Source organism: Erinaceus europaeus, chromosome 15 (genome assembly GCF_950295315.1).
Source record: "Erinaceus europaeus chromosome 15, mEriEur2.1, whole genome shotgun sequence".
NCBI lineage: Eukaryota > Metazoa > Chordata > Mammalia > Eulipotyphla > Erinaceidae > Erinaceus > Erinaceus europaeus.
This window is the reverse complement of record NC_080176.1, coordinates 41,077,923-41,102,988: the sequence shown is the minus strand read 5'-3', so window position 1 is coordinate 41,102,988 and position 25,066 is coordinate 41,077,923. Positions and strand designations below refer to the sequence as shown.

Here is a 25,066-nt window from a genome sequence, read left to right as displayed (position 1 = left end):
CAGACAAGATGAAGTTTAAGGTCGAGTCTCATTGAGGAAAGGCTCAGAGGAGACTGATCAGAATTTGGTCAAGGAGAGCATTTGTCAGACACTCAACCATACTTCAGTCTGAGAAGTATCTGGGGGGGGTGGGGAGGGAGATGGTACACATGGTTAAGCGCACATAGTACTATGTGTAAGGACCCAGTTTCAAACCCCACTTCCCCACCTGCCCCTGCCGGGGGGAGACTTCACAAGTATTGAAGCAGGTTTGCAGATGTATATCTTTCTCGCACTCTCTCTATCTCCCCTTCCTCTCTCGATTTCACTACTGTTAAATAATAACAACAACAATGTTAAACAGCAAGGGCAACAAAAAGGAAAAAAGTGGCTTCCAGGAGCAGTGGATTCACAGTGCAGGCACTGAGCCCTAACTCTAGAGGCAAAAAATAAATAAAATAAGAGAAAGTATCAAAAGGTTAACAGAAGACTGCACACACCCTTCTTCTCAAAGCATGTCTTATAAGAAAACCAGACTAAATTCACTAAAAAGACATCACCTCATCCCAAGTACTCATGGGAAATCTTGTTGCCTTTGTCTTAGCTGGTCCCTCCACCCACACTTCACTGAAGCAGAAGCAGCAGGCGGTCAAGAACAGGACTTGAATATCTGCCTTTGCATATATTTCTGAAAATTAAAAATATATATAAGATTCCAGGAAGTTAAATTTTTATTAAATCATTTGACTAAGAGTTTTTGAACATTTGTTAATCATTTAAATTTAATTAATTTTTGACTATTTCAACTTTGAAAATACACATTACTCTTAACTCTGTTCCTTACTCCCTGACCATTCTTTAACAGAATATTTTACTGGCTTGAAACTTATTCTACTTAACCACTTACAACATCAACTTTCATCTGGATATGAAGTAATAACAATTTGGTATTGTATTTAGGGCATCCTTGATAAAAGAAAAGTTCAGTCATTATTACGGCTAGGAACTGTGCAAAGTCTTTTGCATATATTAACTAGCTGAATTACCAAAAATGGTTCTGTAATATAGCTATTTGTTATTCTTATTTTACAAGGAAAGAAGCATGGAATGTTTGTTTCCTGAGGCTACCCAGACAGAAAAAAACAAAAGTATCACTTCCTGTACTGGGAGGGGAATGGGAGTAAAGTAAAGGCATGGACATGAGTTGAATCACTAATGGTCAGTGAATTGATGGATCAAAAGTCAAAAGGGTAGGGCTTGGAGAGGTTCTTTATTGATGAACTTGTGCAAACTTTGGTATGTGGCATGAACAAAATCAGGGAAGAGTGTCCTTTCCCCGTATTTTACCCTATATATCTTTACCATCAAACTGATGTGTAATCTTTCTTTACAATAAACCAGTGATAATCTAGCAAGTAAAATGTTTCTCTAAATTTTGTGAGCCACTCTAACAAATTAATCAAACCTAAGGAGGGGATTATGGGAATTCCTGATGTTTGGTCAGTCAGTTAGAGAGACACTTGACAACCTGGACCTTGGATTGACCTCTAAAGTGTGTGAAGGACAGAGAGCTTGTTTGAGTCCTTAATCTTTAGTGTCTGGTGTTGTTTCTGGCCAGATAATCTCAGAACTCTGTCAAATTTGTAGTTTCTCTGGTCAATATCTAAGAAGAATTAAGTTAATTGACTTTTTTTTAATTAAGAAAGGATAAATTAACAAAACCATAGGGTAGGAGGGGTACAATTCCACACAATTCCCACCACCCAATCTCCATATCCCACCCCCTCCCCTGATAGCTTTCCCACTCTCTGTCCCTCTGGGAGCATGGACCCAGGGTCATTGTGGGTTGTAGAAGGTGGAAGGTCTGGCTTCTGTAATTGCTTCCCCACTGAACATGGGTGTTGACTGGTCGGTCCATACTCCCAGTCTGCCTCTCTCTTTCCCTAGTAGTGTGGGTCTCTGGGGAAGCGGAGCTCCAGGACACGTTGATGGGGTCTTCAGTCCAGGGAAGCCTGGATGGCATCCTGATGGCATCTGCAACCTAGTGGCTGAAAAGAGAGTTAACATACAAAGCCAAACAAATTGTTGAGCAATCATGGACCCAAAGGCTGGAATAGTGGAGAGGAAGTGTTAGGGGGATACTCACTGCAAACTCTAGTGTACTTCTGCTTTCAGGTATATATTTTGCAATAGTTTATGGATACGTGTGAACGTATGCTCTCTCTCTCTCACAGAAACTGGTGTATATCTAGGTTTTGGGACTTTGTTAGAAAGTGAACCACCTGAGATGGAATTAGAGTATACTATGAAAGGAAACGTCTCACCCAAGTAATGAAGCTGAAGGGTTGTCATTCCACATGTGAAATCTCTGGACACAGTCTGAAGTGAAGCATGTTGAGGTGGCAATCGTTGCGTTGGTTAGATTGTGATCGACAGATGCAATATTATTTGATATGGATTGGGAGAGGCATACGGGAAAGTTGGCCCTATCCAAGGGTTCCAGGACTGGGGTAAGTAGAGGCTCTATAGTGGAGATGTGAGGTTCCTGCTGTCTTAGGGTTCAAAAAGACAATCAATAGTTAATGTTATCATCACATTATTTGGTAATTGGGTTAACTTTGAAAAGTCCTTTTGTTAGGGTTTGCTGTACAGTACCCACTATCTTGTATATAGCTTGTATATATTGTATATATTGGTTGCTTCTGATCTACTCGGTCTAGGCTTTTGAGAGAGTCCGCCTATCAAATACACAGCCTATATATTAAAAAGATTCAGTTTGTGTTTTGAAAACCTCATTCTTAAACTACAGCACTGTTAGTTACATCTTCTTGCATTCCCATGTTCACCTGCTAAACAAGATCGCTCTTCTTTCTAATTTGTTCTAATTCTGTGAACTTTTGTGGGTCACCCTCAATTTTTAGAGCCGTGGAATTTAAAGAATTATAAAGAAACTTAGAAGCCATCTGTACTTGCAACACTGTAAATACATGCTACAGGAAAGGCAGATTAGAAGAGTACATATATTTGCCAAAAAGCATACACTGAATAGTGATAAAGTCAGGACAAGAAAAATCTTAAGGTGACTCTATGACCATTTCCACTTTATTGATATTTAAATGCCTCTTAATCTGACTATACTGTATTCAAATCCCTTACAGCTCTATGTGTATTATTTCTATTATTTCCTTTCCTATTATTTCTCTATCTTCAGGACACTTAGCTATCCAAAATCAACACTGGTTATTGCCATAGGATTGAATGAATCAATTTTGTTGGATTCAAAGCATCTGCAGACTTGAGGACAATGTAAATATCCTTTGACTGAATCTGAACAGTGTATATCTGTCAAGAGTTCATCCATACTTTGCCTTACTTCACCAACATCCTCACGTTACACATTTAAGTTCATAACATTTGAAAGTTTCATTAAATAACCCCAGATTGTTTATAGACAAGGAGAAGAAACTAGTATCCCTATGACTGAATTAAATTCCTTTGAACTATTATTGAACTATTATTGTAGCCATTGTAATCACATCCTAAAATAAACTAAAAATAAAGAGTCAGCAGCTTTGTTTTTCATCTCATAAATACAAAATAGGTTCCTGTTTGCCTTCCTTTCATGGGGGAGCCAGGTGGGGCAGGGTGTGCATGCCCCCAGTCCACAGCCCACTCATAGGTACACAGTCCACCTACACCACAAACAATAGATAACTGCAGCATCAGAGGGAAAGCCTGGTGGTAAAGAACAAAATCTTTCATAATAGTGCAGTGATAATTGTTATTACTATTGCCGTTGCTTTTTTAAATTCAAGATTTATTTTCTGACTTCTTTCGTAGTTGATAGACAATGCATACCAATTTTTAAATATCAAATGATCAAGAGGCTAGCCTATGTGGCATGCAAAGTCCTGAAAACCCCTGGGAGTGGGGTGTAAGTGGCAACTGATAGTGCTATTTGGGACCAGGTGGCATGAAAACATCTACATTATATATCATAGTACATGGTCTTACCTGGCATCTTGTCACAGAAACAGACTGACTTCAGCCAGCAGTTGACACCAGACTCATTTTCTAGACAAAGAAACTGAGGCTTAACAGAGAATGAAGTAACAGCATGGTGGAGGTGGGTGGGGGAGGCGGGATCCTGAGCTCCTATAATTCACTCAGCTTCTAGGTTTCTCTACCCCTCATCCTTTTTCTTCTTCGTGTACCAGGGCATTGTTCCCTCAGTTTGTGCTAAGTTGGTTGGAGGTAGGCACTGTAGGTTTGATTGATACAGCAATTTGCATCTCAAGGCATCGCTCAATAAATATAGTGCAATAGAAGGCTACTTCCTCACAAGCGAATTTCCCCTCTGGGCTGACTTTAGAAGCTCATTGATGTCACTTCCTTCCTCAGTCAGCAAGTGAATTTTCTTTAATTCTCAAGACCAGCTGTCCATGCTGTCAACAGAAAGTTATTAAAATTCCTTTAAAGTGAATAAAAATAGCCTAAAAGCAAATGTACTTGGAAACAGGAAAGAATCAGTATGCAAAGTCCACAAACCTCTGAGCAAAATAATGTTGATCCAACTAGAGATTTCAAACATTGTATATTCAAGATGCTAGAAAAAATAATTAAAAGATGCTAAACCACATACTTCTTAATCTTTTATTAGCAAGGGCTTATGCAGTTAGAAAAAAATATATATCACCTAAATTTCTTTCCTCTTTTTTTTTCAATTATTATTTGAATAAGTTTGGGAATGACTTGGGTTTTTCGTAAATGGGATTCCCTCTTTTTTTCCTGCATCAATTGGAAAACATTCACACCTCCACCAGAGTAAGACAATTTATCCATATGCAAGAGAAGAGAACTATCACTAACAGCAGTCAGGACCAGTAAGTTCATAATTGTATACTTTTATTTTTATTAGAGTTTTTAATAACTCAACAAAGGGGATCAATTATCTCATAGTCAGATTACTATAGTTTGCTGAAATGACCTACCTGACTGAGTTCCATAATGTTCAATCTGATCTCAGTATCAGCTTGATTACCTGCTCAATCATCTCTGTCTTGCAACCTCACTTTTCTGAGATGGTTCCTACATTGTTAACTAATTTCTACATGACCTGGTTCCTAAGTCCCTCCAAAATAAGGATATGTTCCCTTTCATTTATACCACTAAGAGTCACAACCCTTTATCTTAATTTCCTAATTGTATAGATAACAAAAATCATTTTGACCTTTGGCCCAGAAAACTTACATCCAACCTGTCTCATCATGCCAGTACCCACATTTATGTATTGGGTTTCTGTCAACCAACGGTGCTTTCAGGTGAAAGAAGCCCTGATGTTACCCAGCCTACCCCCACCCAGGTACCCCACAATACAATTAGAAACAAACTTATTTATTCTAAGTTTGCCTTTGGAGAATTGCTGGATTACACAATAAGTCCATTTTTAATACTTTGAGAAAGCACTGTAGTGACTAATCCGATTTACGTATCCCCAGTGATGTAAAAGGGTTCCTTTTTCACATCTTCACAACACTTGGCAATGTTGTCATTTTTAATGCATGGCATTCTTTTAAAAAAAATTTTAAATAATTATTTATTTATTCCATTTTTTGCCTTGTTTTATTGTTGTAGTTATTATTGTTGTTGTTATTGATGTCTTTGTTCTTGGATAGGACAGAGAGAAATAGAGAGAGGAGGGGAAGACAGAGAGGGGGAGAGAAAGATAGACACCTGCAGACCTGCTTTACTGCCTATGAAGCAACTCCCCTGGGGGCTCGAACCAGGATCCTTTCACTGGTTCTTGTGCTTTATGCCATGTGTGATTAACCCACTGTGTTGCCGCCCAATTCGCAATGTATGGCATTCTTACCGGTGTAAGGTGGTGTCTTGGTGTTGTCTTGATCAGTGACTGAGTACTTCTTCTTGTGTCTGTTGGTCATCTAGGTATCTTTGATGAAGTTTTTGTTCAAATGTTCTCTCCTTTTTAATAAGCTTGCCTGTGATTTTTGTTGGTGAGTTCTATATGCTCTTTATACGTTTTGTTAATTAGCCATTTCTCTCACATATGATATGTAAAAATCTTCTCCCATTAGCAGTATCTTTTTGTTTGGGTGGTGGTTCCTCTTACTGTGCAGAAGTTTTTCATAAGTTTGATGTAATCCCACTGGTTTATTTTTGCTTTTGTTTTCCTTATTGATGGACTTGAGTCTCTGAAGGATTTTCCAAAGAAGATAACACAGAGTGTTCTGCTGCCTTTTTTGCTCTATATTTCATAGTTTCCAGTTTAACATCCATGTATAGACTCTTTAGACACTGCCATGTGCTTCTTTGACTTCCCTGTACTTCTTTGACTCCCCTACCCTGTATCTATCTTAGCTGGCTTTGAACTATTTTCTGAACCCTCCAGAAACAGCAATGCCTGAAGTTCTGTGGTACTTTATTAAATAAAAACAGGACCCTATGGACCAGGGAGATAGCACCATCCATTAATATTGCAACAGACTTTTATGCGTAAGACATTGGATGTCCACTCTCAATCCCTGATTCCATCATAAACCAAAGCTTTTTACCAGATTGCTGCATACTGGTCTTCTTTCCCAATTCTTTAAGTTCTTTCTTAGGATACTCTTGCATAGAGTAGAGGGAACAAGTGATGTTCGTGAATAATAAAGTTGAATCAATAAGGTAGTGTGCCTACTTTATCCTGTGCATGTCCCTGATGCCAGCTACAGTGGAAAAAATTTTGGTGCTGTGGTATATTTTCTTCTCTTTTGGTGTCTCTGTCTCTCTTTGCATCTGAAAAAAAATGGCTTCAGAATGGTAAAGCCTCAGCAACATCAATCAATAAATAAGTAAATAAAATTCTAAAGATACAGAATGTCACATTGCTTCTCATTATATGACCAAACTAATAAGCATATTTGCGCGTGCGCGCGCACACACACACACACACACACACACATGTACCCACAGACAAAAGGGAGAGGTTCCTAACTGTAAATACTTTTCCTTGTCCTGTCTCAAGACTTCACTTGTGGCACCTTTAAAACAGTTTTACCATCTCACAGAAAGATAATGCTACATTTAGATTATAGTACATAGTAAAAAAAAAAAAAAGTATGGGAAAGGAGAGAACTTAGTCAACAAACTCTTTTAGAGCAGTGAGGACTCATGTCTATGTTGGTTACAGTTGAATCCACAAGTCTTAGTATCGATATGTAACACATGGGAGTTCACCAAATATTCATTTAATTTTTATGGACACTTTATTTACTATACTTTTAGAATATCTTATGGGTATAGGCTTGTTTGAGCAAATATATATTGGGAGATGATGGACACCAGGACTGAAAAAGAAGTTGAGCTACAACTTCTTCTTGCGTTAGAGAAATTGAAATAATGAGAAGGTGAAACTGTTATTAGACCTTCAGAAATGGATGGCATCTAGAGAGTATCATAAAAGTTGTTGTCTGGTTAGAGTGGAGAGTAGAGCAGGAAATACTATTACCCAGGTAAGTTTAGGTGACCTGGAACATGTCAATTGGTTTATGTTTGAAGTAATAGTTAAGGAGTTAAGGGGCAAGTGTGGCTTCTTTTACCATATATATATATATATATATATATATATATATATATATATATATATATATACATACACACAAATGGATAAACTTGGAAGAAAAACTGAACATTCTCTGAAAGGGAGTGGACTGAAATAGATGATGAATTGGGACCTGGACTAGTGAGGTGTAAATGGGCAGGAAGAAAGAAAAAAAACCAAGGGCTGGGGAGGCAGAATAATGGTTATGCAAACAATTTTCATGCCTGAAGTTCCAAGACCCCAAGTTCAATCTCCAGCACCATCTTAGCCAAAGCTGAGCAATGATTCAATTTTTCTCCCTGTATCTTTATTTCTGTATCTCTTCCATTAAATAAAGTATTTTTTGAGTTAAAAAGTATACCTTAAAAAAAGGGAAATAAAAAAAGCCTATGGAAAAATATTGAAGAGAAGTTGTTAAGAAATGGAAAAAAAGACTACTGATTGGAAAACGTCACATGTCGTTTATTCATGCACTTCTTCAACAAAGAATATCTTATTGGGCAATACCACTGTGAACTGGAAAATAGGAGTTCTCTGTGGTCCAGAAGGTGGCTCAGTGGATAAAGCATCGGACTCTCAAGCATGAGGTCCTGAGTTCAATCCCCGGTAGCACATATACCAGAGTGATGTCTGGTTCTTTCTATCTCTCCTCCTATCTTTCTCATTAATAAATAAACAAAATACTTGCAAAGAAAAAAAGAAAAATAGGAGTTCTCTAGAAACAACTGGAAACTCCAAAATTAGCTGCTGGCATTTTATGGTGGCATATTTTAACACTGCCATGCTATTTTCTCTACTCTTTATACTTTGGAGTCCCATGACACCTAGTCTACTACTGAACATTTATTATGTCTTTTTTTTTTATTTTTTTATTATCTTTATTTATTGATTGGATAGAGACAGTCAGAAACTGTGAGGGAAGGGAAGGATAGAGGGTGAGAGACAGAGAGACACCTGCAGCACTGCTTCACCACTTGTGAAGCTTTCTCCCTTCAGGTGGGGACTGGGGGCTCGAACCCAGGTCCTTGCGCACTGTAACGTGCGCTCAACCAGGTGCACCACCACCCAACCCCTTATTATGTCTTTTTAAAAGTACTTTGGCATTTTCTTCAACAACTAAACTTTAAACTATCATATAGTACAGCAATTGCATTCCTGCGCATTTATCCTGCAGAAATGAAGATTTCTGGGTCAGAAGGTACCTGAAAATATAGACTGTGTCTTTGGCCATTTAGAAGACCCAAGCTCATGGCCTGGAGTCATGGGGGGGCATCATGGTATGAGAGTAAGTTTTAGTGCTGTAGTCAGACTGTCTATCTGGATGGATGGATGGATGGATGGATGGATGGATGGATGGATGGATGGATGGATGGATGCATGCATGCATGCATAGATGCATGGATGGATGCATGGAAGGATGGATGAAAAAGTGGCCTAGAGGAATGAAATTGCATGTGTGTGAGGCCTTAGCTTCAATAACAACAAAATAAAAAACATGTACACAAATATTTAACAGTTGCTTTATTCATAATAGCTATATCTGTAAAATACTCAAATGTCCTTCAGCAAGTGAATGGCTAAACAAAAATTTTTTTCACTTTATCTATACTATAGCATACTAAACAAGAGAAGGGAATGAACACACAGGAATACATATAACAAAGAACTATGTTGAGTAAATAAAATTAATCTGAAAAGGTTATAAAACACATGAATTCATTGATAGAACATTCATGAAAAACCAAAAATGTTACATATGAGTGATTGTGAGAGTTGAGAAGGTGGTTGGAAGAAGTGGATGTAGCTACAAAGGTCTGCATAGAGGATTCTCACAATGGGAATGTTGTCTAGATGTGTCAAATCAGTATTCTTGTCAACTTGTAGTATACATCTCTCAGATTGTTATCAGTGGGCAACTCTGGATAAAGCATACATGGGATCTGTCTATATTATTTCTTGTAAATACACAAGACTGTTTAGATATTTTCATTAAAATTTAAAAGACTGTGTTTGATAAAGTACCAATATTGGGTCCAGGTGGTGGCGCAGCTGGTTGAGCGCACATATTACAGTGCTCAAGGACCCAGGTTCAAGTCCCTGGTCCCCACCTGCAGGGGGAAAACTTCAAAAGTGGTGAAGCAGGGCTGCAGGTATCTCTCTGTCTCTCTCCCTCTCTATCACCCCCTTCCCTCTCAGTTTTTGGCTGTGTCTATCCAATAAATAAATAAATATTTTAAATAAATATATAAATAAAGTACCAATATCTGTAGTGAAAATGGTATCTACAAGCACATAACAATGGCAGGGCCACAGATGTGGTTTTTTTCCTTCCCTTTTGGTGGTTTGTTAGATCTTTTAATTGCTATGATTTTTTTCCCCTTGATTAAAGATATATATGGGAACGGTGGGGTGGGGGCAATAGTACACCTGGCTGAGCACGAACATTACCAAGCTCAAGGCCCTGGGTCTGATCCCCTCTTCCCAAGTGCAGGGTGATGCTTCATGAGCAGGTCTGCAGGTGTCTATCGTTCTCTCTCTCTCTCTCTTTCTCTCTCTTAATCTATCTATCTATCTATTTATCTATCTATCTATCCCCCCCTCTTGTCTCCTCAATTCCTTTATATCCTATCAAAATAGAATTAAAAGAAAGAGGTTTGAGCCCCCGGTCCCCACCTGCAGGGAGAAAGCTTTGCAAATGGTGAAGCAGGGCTGCAGGTGTCTCTCTGTCTCGCCCCCTATCACCCCTCTCCCTCTCCTTAATTTCTGGCTGTCTTTATCCAATAAATAAATATAATAAATTTTGAAAAGAAAGAAAAGAAAAAGAAAGGAAAAAGGAGGGAGAAGAAAAAAAGGCTTCCAGCTGCAGTGGAGCCATAGTGCTGACACTGAGCCCCAGCAATAACCCTGATGGCATTAAAAAGAAAAAAAAACAAACATATATAGTATTGATCACTTTTAAACGATTTTCCCAACTAAGCTTTATTATTTACACCCTTTTCTTACCTTTCTACATTATTCTGATATTTTCCCTGTTTACAGAACTGATGATTTGTACCTTTTCTTTCTGGCAGTGCTGTAACAACAAAGTATGGTAATGTTTTTATTATTTCACAGTTATGAGAATAGGTGTTTTTTTTTTTTTATTTAAGTAGCACTTCTGTTACCTGCCATCTTTAATCTCCTCACGTTTCATCCTCATGTTTTTAGGAACTGTTAGTATTATATTTGAACATGTTGTCATTGTTTGAAAACCTTTGGCTGACTGATGTTCAAATTTTTCTTTGGGAGTTTTCATCTCTTCATTATTTTTCTGTCAAAGTTTAATACATTCTTCTGAAATTACTCTTACAGATATTCCACTTCGTCTTTTACTATCTTTGCCTAATTATGTTTATGTAGATTAAGGAATTTTTAAAAATTTTAATTATTACAATGATTATAAATTTCCATAATTCAAATCTTTGCTCCAAGAGCCCACGACTGCTGTTGAAGTCTTAACTGGGAGCTGAGCACAACTGGTATTTTATTTTATTTGTTTCCATGCTGTAATATTAAAATTCCTTTTTATTTCTCTTTCAGTGACTAGAGAAAAAATCCAGAAACCTACCATCAACCAGGTATTCTTTTTCACAAACCATATTTTTTTCTTTAAATGTTATTAAGCACTTCTATGTTTTTAAGAAGAGCTCCTGACTTATATATAAGCAATCTACATGCTATTGGTTTTGAGACCAAATGAACTGGTGACGTGTGGATGATGCACTTTTCCTAATCTCCTGCACCTCATTCCTTCTCTTCAGACCATCCTCTCCAAGGATGTGGACAGAAATAAACAGTAAGGAGGAAAAGCTCTGCAGTTCTTATTTTAAAAATAAAAATAAATTAAAATAATAAACCTTCCTTGGAGGTATCTGACCTTTGTATTGATACAATCCTGACTGTAAAAAAAAAAAAAGATACATTTATCCACTTTTTCCCTTGACTGACTCTTCTTTGACATTTCTCTCAAATTTTAATCTGCCCCAGATGAAAGTCACCCCTCCCTAGAATTTAAGGACTGACCTCTATCTGTGGTATTCTTCCAATTGGCGTGTCATCCTTTTTTTGATTTCTACCCAGTTTTATTCCAGAGTCTCCCACTGAGCACTTTCTGTCTGCTTTCCTTTTTAGTTTTTGTTTTTTGTCTCCATTATTTTCTCATCCAACCTTTTCTACTGATAATGGAATTTGTGTTTACTTGTAGATGGAGAGGCACTCTCTTAAACTATTTAAGGAACAGGAACGTGAAACACCACCACTACACATAGACACAAACCAACCAAATGGGGTCCTGCCCCACCCCACCCTCTCTTCCATTAGGCCAGTGTAAACTTGACTTCAAGTGCTACTGTAGCAGCTGGTCCCAGGGAAAGGCAGAAGTCAGCCTGAGGCAAAATATCCTCAAGCACCCCCGGTGTCTACAGACACCAAACTCCTTGGTTTGTGTTTGTTGTTGTGCTGCTCAGGTAAAATTTGAATTCTCTTTTGTCAAGGAGAAGAGTTCTAAATCCAACATTTATACCAAACCGGTACATTCTTCAGAGTCTTCTGATGCACTCCAAAATAAATTCCAATTCTATCCCCCATTGTCATTCCACCCAAATTAAGTACTAGCTCACCTGACAAATATATCAGTCTTTTATTGTGAAACTAGTGCCGGGAGCTTGAACCTGGATCTTTATGCCGGCCCTTGCGCTTTGCACTACATGCGCTTAACCCGCTGAGCTACCACCCAACTCCCCCTTTTTTTTCTTTATTGGGGGATTAATGCTTTACATTTGACAGTGAATACAATAGCTTGTACATGCATAACATTTCTCAGTTTTCCACATAACACTTCAACCCCATTAGGTCTTCTGTCATCCTTTTCCAGGACGTGTATCACCACCAACCCCACCCCAGAGACTTTTACTTTGGTGCAATACACCAACTCCAGTTCAGCTTCTACTTGTGTTTTCTCTTCAGATTTTTTCTCTCTTTTTCTTTTTAATTATGACCAGGGTTATCACTGGGGCTCAGTGCCAGCACTACAGACCCATTACTCTGGCAGGTTTTGTTTTGTTTTGTTTTTCTTTGATATTTTTTTCTATTTTATTTGCTAGGATAGAGAGAGATTGAGAGGAGAGAGGGGGATTAGAGTGAGAGAAAAAGACACCTGACCTGGTTCACAGTTCCTGAAGCATCCCCCCCTGCAAGTACGGAACAGGAGCTCAAAGCCAGGCCCTTCCATATGGTATTAGGTGCACTCAGCCATGTGCTCCACTGCCTGCCCCCCCCCCCCCTACTTTTAAGTACAATTGCAAATGTCTTATTGGAGCCATCTTAGTACCCAAAGATAAAATCATTGTGCAATGACAGGATCAGTTAGTCAATTCAGGTTGTTTTGTGTTTACTTAGTTTATCATTTCATTCTATTTCAATTGCATCTTTGTACTCAGCTGATTTGATGAGACTGAGCCACATCATCTACAATTTTATTTGTTTAAGCCAAGTGCTTCCTACTTTTCCTTATAAAGAAAAGTAGCTCTTTATTAAGTTGAAATGTTAAAGCATTTGCTCAAGAAATGTATTAAGGCTAGTATTCATTCCCTATATTTTCCTCCTTTTCATATTTGGCCAACAAATAAAATATGTAAACACCAAATATTTATTAATAAACTTAACACTAATTTCAGGCCAGGTAAAGCCACAATAAGTTTCTAGTCAATAAGTCAGTGGAATTCTTAGAACTTAAACATAAGAAGGGTGTATTTTTCAGGATAACATGTGTACACTGATTCTCCAGACTGATAATTCCATCAGTGTCTGCCACCTGGTATTTGTAATGCTTCTCCTTGGGTGGGGGGAGGTGCTCCTCTCTCTCAAGAATGTACTGGCCATACAATTCAAAAAGGCATCTCTTACCTCTTACTCATCTAAATACCAATAAAACACCAAGAACTGATGTCACTCTTCTTTTTTAAATCATTCTGCCACAGAAAGGATTTGGATCTTGAGTAACATTTTTGAAAGCTCACTTTGGATAGTCAATACAGTATTCTTTATCAGAAAAGAAATGTAAAACAGAGCGCTGTGGAGAGTTAATCTTGTCCCTAAACCCTTCCCAGTAGGCACTATAGATTGTGTAATTAAATTGAAATTGAAAATCAAGTCTTTCTTTCTTTCTTTCTTTCTTTCTTTCTTTCTTTCTTTCTTTCTTTCTTTCTTTCTTTCTTTCTTTCTTTCTTCCATTAGGTAGGCTATGAGTTGCACACCAGCATGAGAGATTAGGGTGGGGATGTGGGGGGTGGGAGTAATTCTAGCCTACTGACCAATACCCAGTATGCTTTTTTAGCCTGCAGCTATTTCACCACACCTGAGCCCTAAGAACAAACAACTATTTGAGTCCTCTGGAGGAAAGCTTATTCTTTCCTGTGTAATTCACTGGGGAAATCAGTATGCTTTTTTTAAAGTAACTTGTTAATGCAGCTTGTTTACAAGAACAGGACAAAAATGAGCAGTGAACTGCTTGGCAGCTTATGTCCCAGAATGGGATGAATGCATGACCCATTTTTTTCAGCTGTCTCTTTTGGCAGTGCGTTGCTGCAACAATTTCCTATCCTGAAAAATGTTCCTTATAGAGATAAAAATCTCTTGTAAGTCTTCTTTTTTAAAATAATTTAAACCGTGGTAGATTGAAGATAATAGCTTAAAATACCACCAAAATTTCCCATGCAGATGAGAAAAGTGGATGTGAAAACCTTTTTCACTTAATTTTTGGAAGCCACCTTATTATAGTCAGTTGAAATCTGTTAATGCCTCTGTTTATGCCTTTTTATTTTCTGGCTAGAAAATAATTGAAAATCACGGTGAATTAATTCTTGGTTGTTGTACAGCTAAGTAACAAGGAGGGGATAGTTACTACAGGCTCCGTTTCTAGTGCAAGTGGTGCACACATTACACAGAATGTTCACAGTTCTAGCATTGTTATATAAAAAAAAGCTTACCTTCTTGATTCCTAGGGCTTGTCCAACAAAATAAATGCTTTTAGACAACATCAACATATTGTCTCACATAGTTACATGCTAGATATTCAGAACTTGGGTACAGGCAGAGCCATGCTCCCCTGAAACTTGCAGGGAGCCCCCTGCAGGTGGGGAGCTGCAGGCTCGAACCAGGATCCTTAAGCTGGTACTTTCGCTGCCACCTGTGCTTAACCCGCTGCACTACCGCCTGACTCCTGGGAGGGTCCTATCTTTCAACACTATGTCTTGTGGTAGTGGTCAGCAATCCTTAGCATTCCTTAGATTCTTTCTGCTACATTTCAAGCTCTACCTCCATCATTATGTAGTTACCACCGTGTAAAAGGTTACCAGCCATAATGACTTAAGGTCCACTCTAATAGCCTCATTTTCACATAGATAACAGGGCCAGGACTTCAATGTATCTATGCAGGGACACAAATCAATCCCTAGCAAGCTGATAACCGTATAGCCACTCTTCACTCTCCTCTTGCTCTGCCTTCCAAATGACCCTGTAAAACCCTCTAATCTGGCTCTACTTCCTCCATCCAATGTCCCTCAACTCCTTTGCTTGGCAACTTCTCACCACTTTTATGCTTCAGTTCCATTTTTCATTTCCCATTCTTCTCCAATTTACAGATAGATCTGAGCAATATCACAGAATTTTAGTAAAGTGAATATCTCAGTACTAAGTACCATATGAACTTTATCATTTTCCAGTGCATATAAAGGTTGTATTTATACTGTTACACAGCCTATTAATTATGCAACAATATTATCTAAACAATTAGCATATATGTCTTATTTTTTTTTAATATTTATTACACAGCCAAGGAAGTGACTAAGTAGTAAAGCCTAGATTTTGTGTGCAAAAGGATCCTGTATTTAACTGTTAGCACTACATATACCAAAGTGAAAATCTGATGATACTCCCTACTCTTTCACTCTCTTACTAATTAAAGTTTTTTTTCAGGTATTTTAATTTTTTTTTAGTTTTGATTATAGATCTTACCAAAGTTCTGTATCCCACCTTCTCAATCCCAAAAATAACTGCCATAATGTTCACAAGTCTTAGAAACAATTTGCTTGCTTCTGCTTTTTTTTTTTGAAGTTCATGTATACCAGTTCTCTAGATTCCACATATGAATGAAACCATCCAGTAGTTGTCTTTTATCTTTTTATTGTCTTACTAAGCATAATAAAGCCTTTTAAAATATTATTTTTCCCTCAAACATGCTAACCACCATCACTGAGTTGTAAGCGTTTTGCTGGTGAGTAGTATTTCCTCAAGTTGGTGCCTGCTGACTGATCAGAAAGGTTGTTTTTGAATGTTCAAGTATTTATGACCTTTTCTTAAAATCATACAGTAGTGAAGGCTGCCACATTGATTCTTCCTTTTACAAAAGATTTCTTTTCAACACATAATACCACTTGGTAGCATTCATCCCACAGTATAACAGTGTTCAGAATTAAAGTCAGCCTTTCAAAAATACCTGCTACTTCACCAACAAAGCTTATGTAATATATGCTAAGTTCTTTGTTGTCATGTCCACAATGCTCAGTCTTTGTAGAAGTAGATTCCATCCCAAGAAATCACCTTCTGGGGTGAGCCAAAGTTGGTTGAATAGGAAGGACCTGGCACCAACAGCACATCACAACTTGAAAAACGCTGCATAGAAACAGACTAAGTTAGCATCCAAGTGGACACCACCTCCCAAAAATAAAAGGTGTTACTCCATGTGACAGCAAACTACTATTAGAAGAGACCTATACAATATGAAACTCTTACCTAGCAATTACAGCCCAGGCTACAGGAAATGCCAGATCCCTAATCTCATTCCTGAACTCTGCATCAACAAAAAGCAAAAAAAAAAAAAAAAAAAAAAAAAAAAAAATTAATAACTATGAAAGGGAAGAAGAGGAGAAGTCATAATGGCAGTTCTTAAGACAACCAAAATAGCTTATCAGTTGCTTGCACAGTGCAGATATGATGGCTGTCCTATAGGAATTCAGACTCCATAGTAACATACCCAGCAAAAAAAATACTCACCTACAAGGGAATTCCCATATGATCATCAGCTGATTTTTTTTCAACAGAAACTATTGTAACATATGTAATAATGATGAAAGAAAAAGGTTGAACTATTGCAAGAATGGCTAATATGTAACAAAGAAATAAGCAGAAGTTACTGGGAAATGGGTCTATTTGCTTGATGCAAGATAGATATATATGTTCAATCTCTATCTGAAGAAAGGCTACATTATATGTAATACCAATCATGTCACATCCCTCCTTTCATGAAAAACAAAAACTAGAACATTCCCATTAATAGAAATGGTTATTGTTCCTGCTTATGCATAGATTCACTTAAGAGGTTTTATTAGCACAGATCCTGTGACTCCCCACCCCAACCCCAAGAAATTCTGAAACAGTAGTAGTTGGATTCAGATATATCACAGCCTTTAGGACAGACAAAGAGAGTCATGTGCTTTAGAGGAACCCTAATATCACAAACACAGAAACACAAAGACTTATTTAATTTTCAGCCACATTTTTGTTCGAAAATAAACTGAGCATCCACAGAACATGAAAGAGGAACAAGGTTACTGAATGGGACCTTCTCTTCAACTGGGGGAAGGTTGGCTTAAGGAATAAGAAAGTCCACACAAGCACTGTGAAAACCAGAGACAGAAGAGCTGCTTTAGTTTCCAGGTTCCCCTACCCCTAGAAGTAGGAGGCTCTTTTTGCTATAGTCTGTTACATTCCTCAATTTTCTACTTTATATTCTAGCTATTTATATCCAGATGTAATGGTGACATAAGAAGAGAATAGCTACAGTTAGTATTCTGAAAGGATGGAACCATGTATGATTCTTTCCTCTGTGCATTTTAGACATTGTACATGGTAAGTGTCCATCCAAATTGCTGGTCAACTATTAATTCTTCAGGTCACTAAGTTATTAGCTTGTTAACCAGTAAAACTTCTATATATGAACTATCTATTCCCTATATACTGCTCAAACCTATTATGCCACTTATTCTAATAAGGCAGAGAACAGGCTCTGCCCTTTATGATTCCAGGCCAAAAACAAAAACAAAAAAAAAAAAAAAAAACACCTAAACCAGAAGCAGAAGGGACAAGCTAAGATTGCACATAGTTGCTATAAATAATGGTTGTACTACTGGGGGAATAAAATAATCAAAAAGCAGAAAAACCCAGATCTCTATGTCCTTATTTCCTAATTGACAGTAGAGCACTAAAGCTTTCATGGGTCAAGCCTTGGGTTCTTGTTTATCAAATGTAAATATGGAAGTATCATGCATTGTTGCTTTTTAAGTGTAGCAAAAGCTTACTACCTTCTTACATTAAACTTGGATTGCATTACTTTGCACTTTTTTTACTCTGTAGCCACACACTCAAAGAGACAATCTGTCACTTCAGCACTAAGGTGGGTAGTAAATATTTCATCCTCTAATTCTCTTTTAAGGCTAACTTCTAGAATTGGAAGTTGAGGTTTTAAAAAAAGCTTTTCAACTCATGAGTCAAGTCAATTTTTTAAAATATTTATTTTATTTATTTATTCCCTTTTGTTGCCCTTGTTGCTTTATTGTTGTAGTTATTATTGTTGTCTTTGTTGTTGGATAGAACAGAGAGAAATGGAGAGAGGAGGGAGAAGAGAGAGAGGGGGAGAGAAAGATAAATACCTGCAGACCTGCTTCACAACTTGTGAAGCGACTCCCATGCAGGTGGGGTGCCAGGGCTTGAACCAGGATCCTTGTGCGCCACCTGCGCTTAACCCACTGCACTACAGCCTGACTCTCGAGTCAAGTCAATTGTTAAAAATACTTGGAAGCGAGGCTTTCCAGAGGTGGGGCTATGGAGCAGCAGTAGCTCTGTTTCTCTCCTCTCCTCTCCTGGGTTAACTAGGAATACCACCTGAGAACGCAACAAGACAGGACTAGAATGACTTCAGGAACCCAGCAAATCACCGGTGAGTGCAAATACATGTGGCTCATGGACAGAGAGGAGCCTAGGGAGAGATTAAGTGGCTGGTAACAGTCCGGCAGTTTACCAGTTGAGACACTACCACCAGTCTGTTTCACCAACAAAAAGATAGCAGAAGGAGGACAGGACTCCCTTAAGACTCACCAAATCCAACTGTGAGTCTCCATTGCTTCTGCCCTCAGAATCTGAAGCAAAGGGAAAGAGGCCCTGTGCTGACACCAAGGGACATAAAACTAACCAGGAAACTCAGGAGAAGATCTATACTTCCATGGCATAGCGGTGGGCTGTGAGAGTCTCTTTGCATAACCACCAGATTATCTCTGCCCACCCTGCTTTATCTCTTGGTCAGGAGTCAGTGATTAAGCTAGGAAGACTATTTATAGTTTAAAAGCACTCAGGCTCCCATACCTATAGGGAAGAAAATGAACAAAAGAGGCTTTTAAGTCACTGAGCTCCAACTCAGGGATTTAAATAATATTGAAACAACTGCCCATTTCCACAACTATGAACCCTTTAGTTGTCTTATTTAGACACACATAAATCCAGGCAAGAGTGATGAGTAATTTGAAAAGTACTGAGAGAGGGAAATCATAACATACTATATAAAATGGATAAACCAACAAGAAGAAATATTGGAGAAATGAACTAGGACTACAGTCCAGCTAAAAGCCCCCCAAAGCTTGAAGCAAATAATAATGAGGTCAACATCCAAATATGAGTTAAGGAAATTCAGTGATAGGGCTGAGTAAAGAGTTTAAAAGAATTGACATCAGAAATGCAGAAACAACCAATGAGACTCTGGAAGAAAACACTAATTATCTCAAGGTTATTAGAGAGCTGAAAGCTGAAATAGCTGAGCTAAGAACACAACTAACTGAACAAGCTAAAACAGTATCATAAAAGGGTAACAAAACAGATGAACTCCAGAAAACAGTATAGGGGAGAGAGAATAGAATAAATGAGGCTGAAGAAAGAATTAGCCACATAAAGGACAAATTAGAGAAAACAAAAAAGTAAGAGATCTCAAAAAGAGATTAAGAGATACTGAAGGGGAGGGGAAAAAAGAGATATTGAAAACAACAACAGAGACCTATGGGATGACTTCAAAAGAAATAATATACTCATTATTGAATTGCCAGAAGAAGAAACAGAGGGAGCAGAAGAAACCATTCTTCAGGACCTAATAGCTGAGAACTTCTCTAGCCTAGAAAACATCAAATACATAAAGGTTCAAGAAGCCCAGAGGGTCCCAAACAGAATTAACCCAGACTTAAAGACACCAAGACACATCCTATTTAGAATGGAAAGGAATAAGGTAAAGAAAGGATCCTGAAGGCTGCAAGAGAAAAACAAAGAGTCACCTACAGAGGTAAACCCGTAAGATTAGCAGCAGACTTCTCTGCACAAACACTACAGGCCATTAGAGAATGGCAAGATATCTATCGAGTGCTCCATGAAAAAGGCTTTCAACCAAGACTACTGTATCCTGCTAGACTGTCATTCAGATTAGATAGAGTCATAAAAGCCTTCTCAGACAAGCAACAGTTGAAAGACTCAACTATCACCAAGCCTGCCCTGAAAGAAGTTCTGAAAGATCTACAACCAGTCAGACCACCAGAAATATGCCATATATCATAATACTCTATAAATATAAAAGAATGGCATTAAATTATCTTCAATCTTTGATATCAATAAATGTCAGTGCCCTGGATTCACCTATTAAAAGACACAGAGTAAGAAAATGGATCAGAAATCATACAACACAACAATATGCCGTCTACAGGAAACGCACCTAACTCAACAATACAAACACAGACTCACAGTGAAAAGATGGAAAACTATCATACAAGGCACAAAAAGGGGCAGGAACAGCTATTCTCGTATCTGACATGATAGACTTTAAAATCAATAAAATTAAAAAAGATAAGGATGGACACTACTTAATGCTCAGAGGATCAGTCAATCAAGAGGACTTAACATTTATTAACATCTATGCAGCCAATTAGAAACCATCAAAATACATCAAACATCTACTGAAAGAGCTATGGCAACATATTAACAGCAACACAGTTATAGCAGAGTGCTTCAACACCCCACTCTCTCATCTTGACAGATCATCCAGGCAGAAAATCAATAAAGACATGAGGGAGCTAAATGAGGAGATAAACTAGAATGTGGACATTTTCAGAGTCATTCATTCCAAGAAACTGGAATAAACATTCTACTCAAGTCCACATGGGTCATTCTCAAGGATAGACCATATGTTAGGCCACAAAGGCAGTATCAGCAAGTTCAAGAGCATTTAAGTCATCCCAAGCATCTTCTCAGACCACAGTGGAATTAAACTAACACTTAACAATCAACAAAAGATTAATAATAGTCCCAAAATGTGGAAGCTCAACAGTATACTACTTAACAACTACTGGGTCAAAGAGGAAATAAAGGAAGAAATCAAAATGTTTCAAGAGTTCAATGAAAATGAAGACACAAGCTATCAAAATATTTGGGACATAGCTAAGGCAGTACTGAGAGGGAAGTTTATAGCCATACAAGCACACATTAGGAAACAAACAAACAAAAAAAACAAATAAGCAGCCTGATTGCACACCTTAAAGACCTAGAATAAGAAGAACAAAGGAACCCTAAAGCAACCAGAAGGACATAAATCACTAAAGTTAGGACAGAAATAAATAACAGTGAAAATAAGAAAACCATACAAAAGATCAACAAAAGTAAATGTTGGTTCTTTGAAAGAGTGAACAAAATCAACAAACCTTTAGCCAGACCCACAAAACAAAAAGGGAGAAGACCCAAACAAATTGGATACTAAATGAAAGAGGAGATATCACAACAGACACCAAGGAAGTTCAACATATCATGCGAGGCTTCTATGAACAACTATATGCCACAAAGCCATAGAACCTGGAAGAAATGGATGATTTCCTAGATATCCACTAACTTTCAAAATTAAGTAAAGAGGAACTAGATAACATGAACATGTCCATCATAGCTAATGAAATTGAAACAGTTTTCAAAAACCTTCCCAAGAATAAAAGTCTTATATCAAGTGGTTTTACAAATGAATTCTACAAAACTTTCAAAGAAGATCTAATACCTCTACTTTTAAAAGTCATCCAGAAGACTGAAGACACTGGAATACTCCCTTCAAGCTTCTATGAAGCCAACATCACTTTGATACCAAAGGCAGTCACTGACACAACCAAAAAAGAAAATTACAGACCAATATCTCTGATGAACATAGATGCTAAAATACTGAACAAAATTCTAGCCAACTGAATATAACGATATATTAAAAAGATTGTTCATCATGACAAAATGGGCTTTATCCCAGGGTTGCAAAGTTGGTTTAATATACGTAAATCAATCAACTGATCCACCGCATCAATAAAAGCAAGAACAAAAACCACATGGTCATATCAACTGATGCAGAGAAAGCCTTTGACAAAATACAACATCCCTTTATCATCAAAACACTATAAAAATGGGTATAGATTGAAAATTCCTCAAGATAGTGGAGTCTATGTATAGCAAACCTACAGCCAATATCATACTCAGTGGTGAAAAACTGGAAGCATTTCCCCTCAGATCAGTTACTAGACAGAGTGGCCACTATCAGCATTATTATTCAACATAGTGTTGGAAGTTATTGACATAACAATCAGGCAGGAGCAAAGAATTAAAGGGATAAAGATTCTAAGAAAAGAGGTCACACTCTCCCTATTTATAAATGACATGATAGTATACATAGAAAAATCTAAGAAGTCCAACAAGAAGCTTCTGGAAATCATCAGGCAATACAGTAAGGTGCCAGGCTACAAAATTAACATTCAAAAGTCAGTGGCATTCCTCTATGCAAAGTTAGAAGTTGAAATCCAGAAATCTGTTCCTTTTACTATAGCAACAAAAACAATATAATAACTAGGAATAAACCTAACCAATGAACTAAAAGACTTGTATACTGAAAATTATGAGTCACTACTCAAGGAAATTGAAAAAGACACAAAGAAGTGGAAAGAGGCTGGAAGAATTAACATAATCAAAGTGAATGTACTACCCAGAGCCATATACAAATTTAATGCTATCCCCATGAAGACCCCAATCACATTTTTTAGGAGAATAGAAAAATGCTAAAAATGTTTATCTGAGACCAGAAAAGACACAGAATTATCAAAATTATCTTGGGAAGAAAGAACAGAACTGGAAGCATTACACCCCCAGATCTCAAATTGTATTATAAGACCATTGTCATCAAAACTTCTTGGTACTGGAGCATGAATAGACACACTGACCCATGGAATAGAATTTAGAGCTGAAATAAGCCCCCACACCTATGGACATCTAATCTTTGACAAAGGGGCCCAGACTATTAAATAAGGAAAGCACTCTTGTCAACAAATGGTGTTTGAAGAAATGGGTTGAAACATGCAGAAGAATAAAACTGAACCACTAGATTTCACCAAACATAAAAGTAAATTCCAGGTGGAACAAGGACTTTCATGTTAGAAAAGAAACTATCAGATACTTAGAGTAAAATATTGGCAGAACTCTTTTCCACATAAATTTTAAAGACACCTTCAATGAAATGAATCCAATTACAAAGAAGACTAAGGCAAGCGTAAACTTATAGGACTTCAGCAAATTGAAAAGTTTCTTCACAGCAAAAGAAACCACTACCCAAGCCAAGAGACCTCTCAAAGAATGGAAGAAGATCTTTACATGTCATATATCAGATAAGAGTTTAATAACCAAATTATATAAAAGCTTGCCAAACTCAACAAGAAGAAGACAAATAACCCCATCCGAAAATGTGGAGAGGACATGGACAGAATATTCACCACAGAAGAGATCCAAAAGGCTGAAAAACACATGAAAAAATGCTCCAAGTCTTTGATTGTCAGAGAAATGCAAATAAAGACAACAATGAGATAGCACTTCACTCCTGTGAGAATATCATACATCAGAAAAGGTAACAGTAGCAAATGCTAGAGAGGTTGTTGGGTCAATGGAACCCTTCTGCACTGCTGGTGGGAATGTAAATGGGTCTAACCTCTGTGGAGAACAATCCAGAGAACTTTCAGAAGGCTAGAAATGGACCTACCCTAAGATTCTGCAATTCCTCTCCTGGGGATATATCCTAAGAAACCCAACGAACCCAACCAAAAAGATCTGTATACACATATGTTCTTAGCAGCACAATTTGTAATAGTCAAAACCTGGAAGCATCCCAGGTGTCCAACAATAGACGAGTGGCTGAGCAAATTGTGATATATATATATATATATATATGAATACTACTCAACTATTAAAAATGGTGACTTCACCGATTTCAGCCGATTTTGGGTGTACCTTGAAAAATTCTTGTTAAGTGAAATAAGTCAAAAACAGAAGGATGAATACGGATGATCTCACTCACCGGCAGAAATTGAAAAACAAGATCAGAAGAGAAAATGCAAGGTGAAGCTGAACTGGAATTGGTGTATTGCTCCAAAGTAAAAGACTCTGGGATTGGTGGCGGGTGGGGGTGGGAGAATACAGGTCCAAAAAGGATGACAGAGGACCTAGTGGCGGTTGTACTGTTATATGGAAAACTGGGAAATGTTATGCATGTACAAACTATTGTATTTACTGTCAGATGTAAAGCATTAATTCCCAAATAAAGAAATTTTTAAAAAATACTTGAAAGCAAAACAGGATAGGACCAAAAATTAGTGGTTCTTAACAAGGAAGGGTTTATAGAAGACGGTCTTTATTAAAGGTCAGATGGTTTCATAGGTAGAAAACACTTGGGTGTAAATGTCAAAGCATTGAAATGTAACCCTTTAATCAGAAGCCAGGTAAGGCAAAGTACTGTGTATTTCTGTGGAATTAGACATATTCTGCAGAAATATATTAAGACAAAAGGAAAAATGAAAAAATATCCATTGACTATTTTTAAAAATATAAGTTTTTTTTAATGAGAGAGGCATACTGACACACACATATACAGAAAAGAACAGAGAGAAGCGGAGAGAGAGAAAGAACACTGCTCAGCTAAGGTTTATGGTGTCACTGGGGATTGAAACTTGAGGCCTCAGAGCCTCAGGCAGGAAAGTCTTTTGAATAACCATTATGCTATCTCTCCCCTTTGAATATTTTAAAAGCATGAACACCAAGATGAAAACAATAATTGGAATAAAGAAAATTCTTTATTAACAACAGTGCAAGGTTGATTAGCAACCAAGTAAGTAGTTTTCATGGAGTACTCAATACTTAATTGCAACCAATAATTATATTACTCAGTATTCTGCATGTCACTTATTTCCCACGGCAAACATAGATGGTCAGTGGCCAAAATAGGTGTATCTCATCCTAAAATCTCTTAAAATCTCACTCTTCACTACTGAGCTATGTCACTGTTCTGGAAGTTATACTATTCAT

The 25,066-nt window shown here is 37.5% G+C and overlaps 1 protein-coding gene across 1 annotated transcript in view; it reads left to right on the top strand.

Moving 5' to 3' along the window:
• CHST9 (carbohydrate sulfotransferase 9) overlaps positions 1-25,066 on the top strand; it is a 400,006-nt gene that overhangs the window by 342,261 nt on the left and 32,679 nt on the right. The window contains exon 4 of the mRNA XM_060173646.1: positions 11,162-11,199. Coding sequence (XP_060029629.1) covers positions 11,162-11,199 — 38 coding nt within the window. The remainder of the gene's footprint in view (positions 1-11,161; positions 11,200-25,066) is intronic.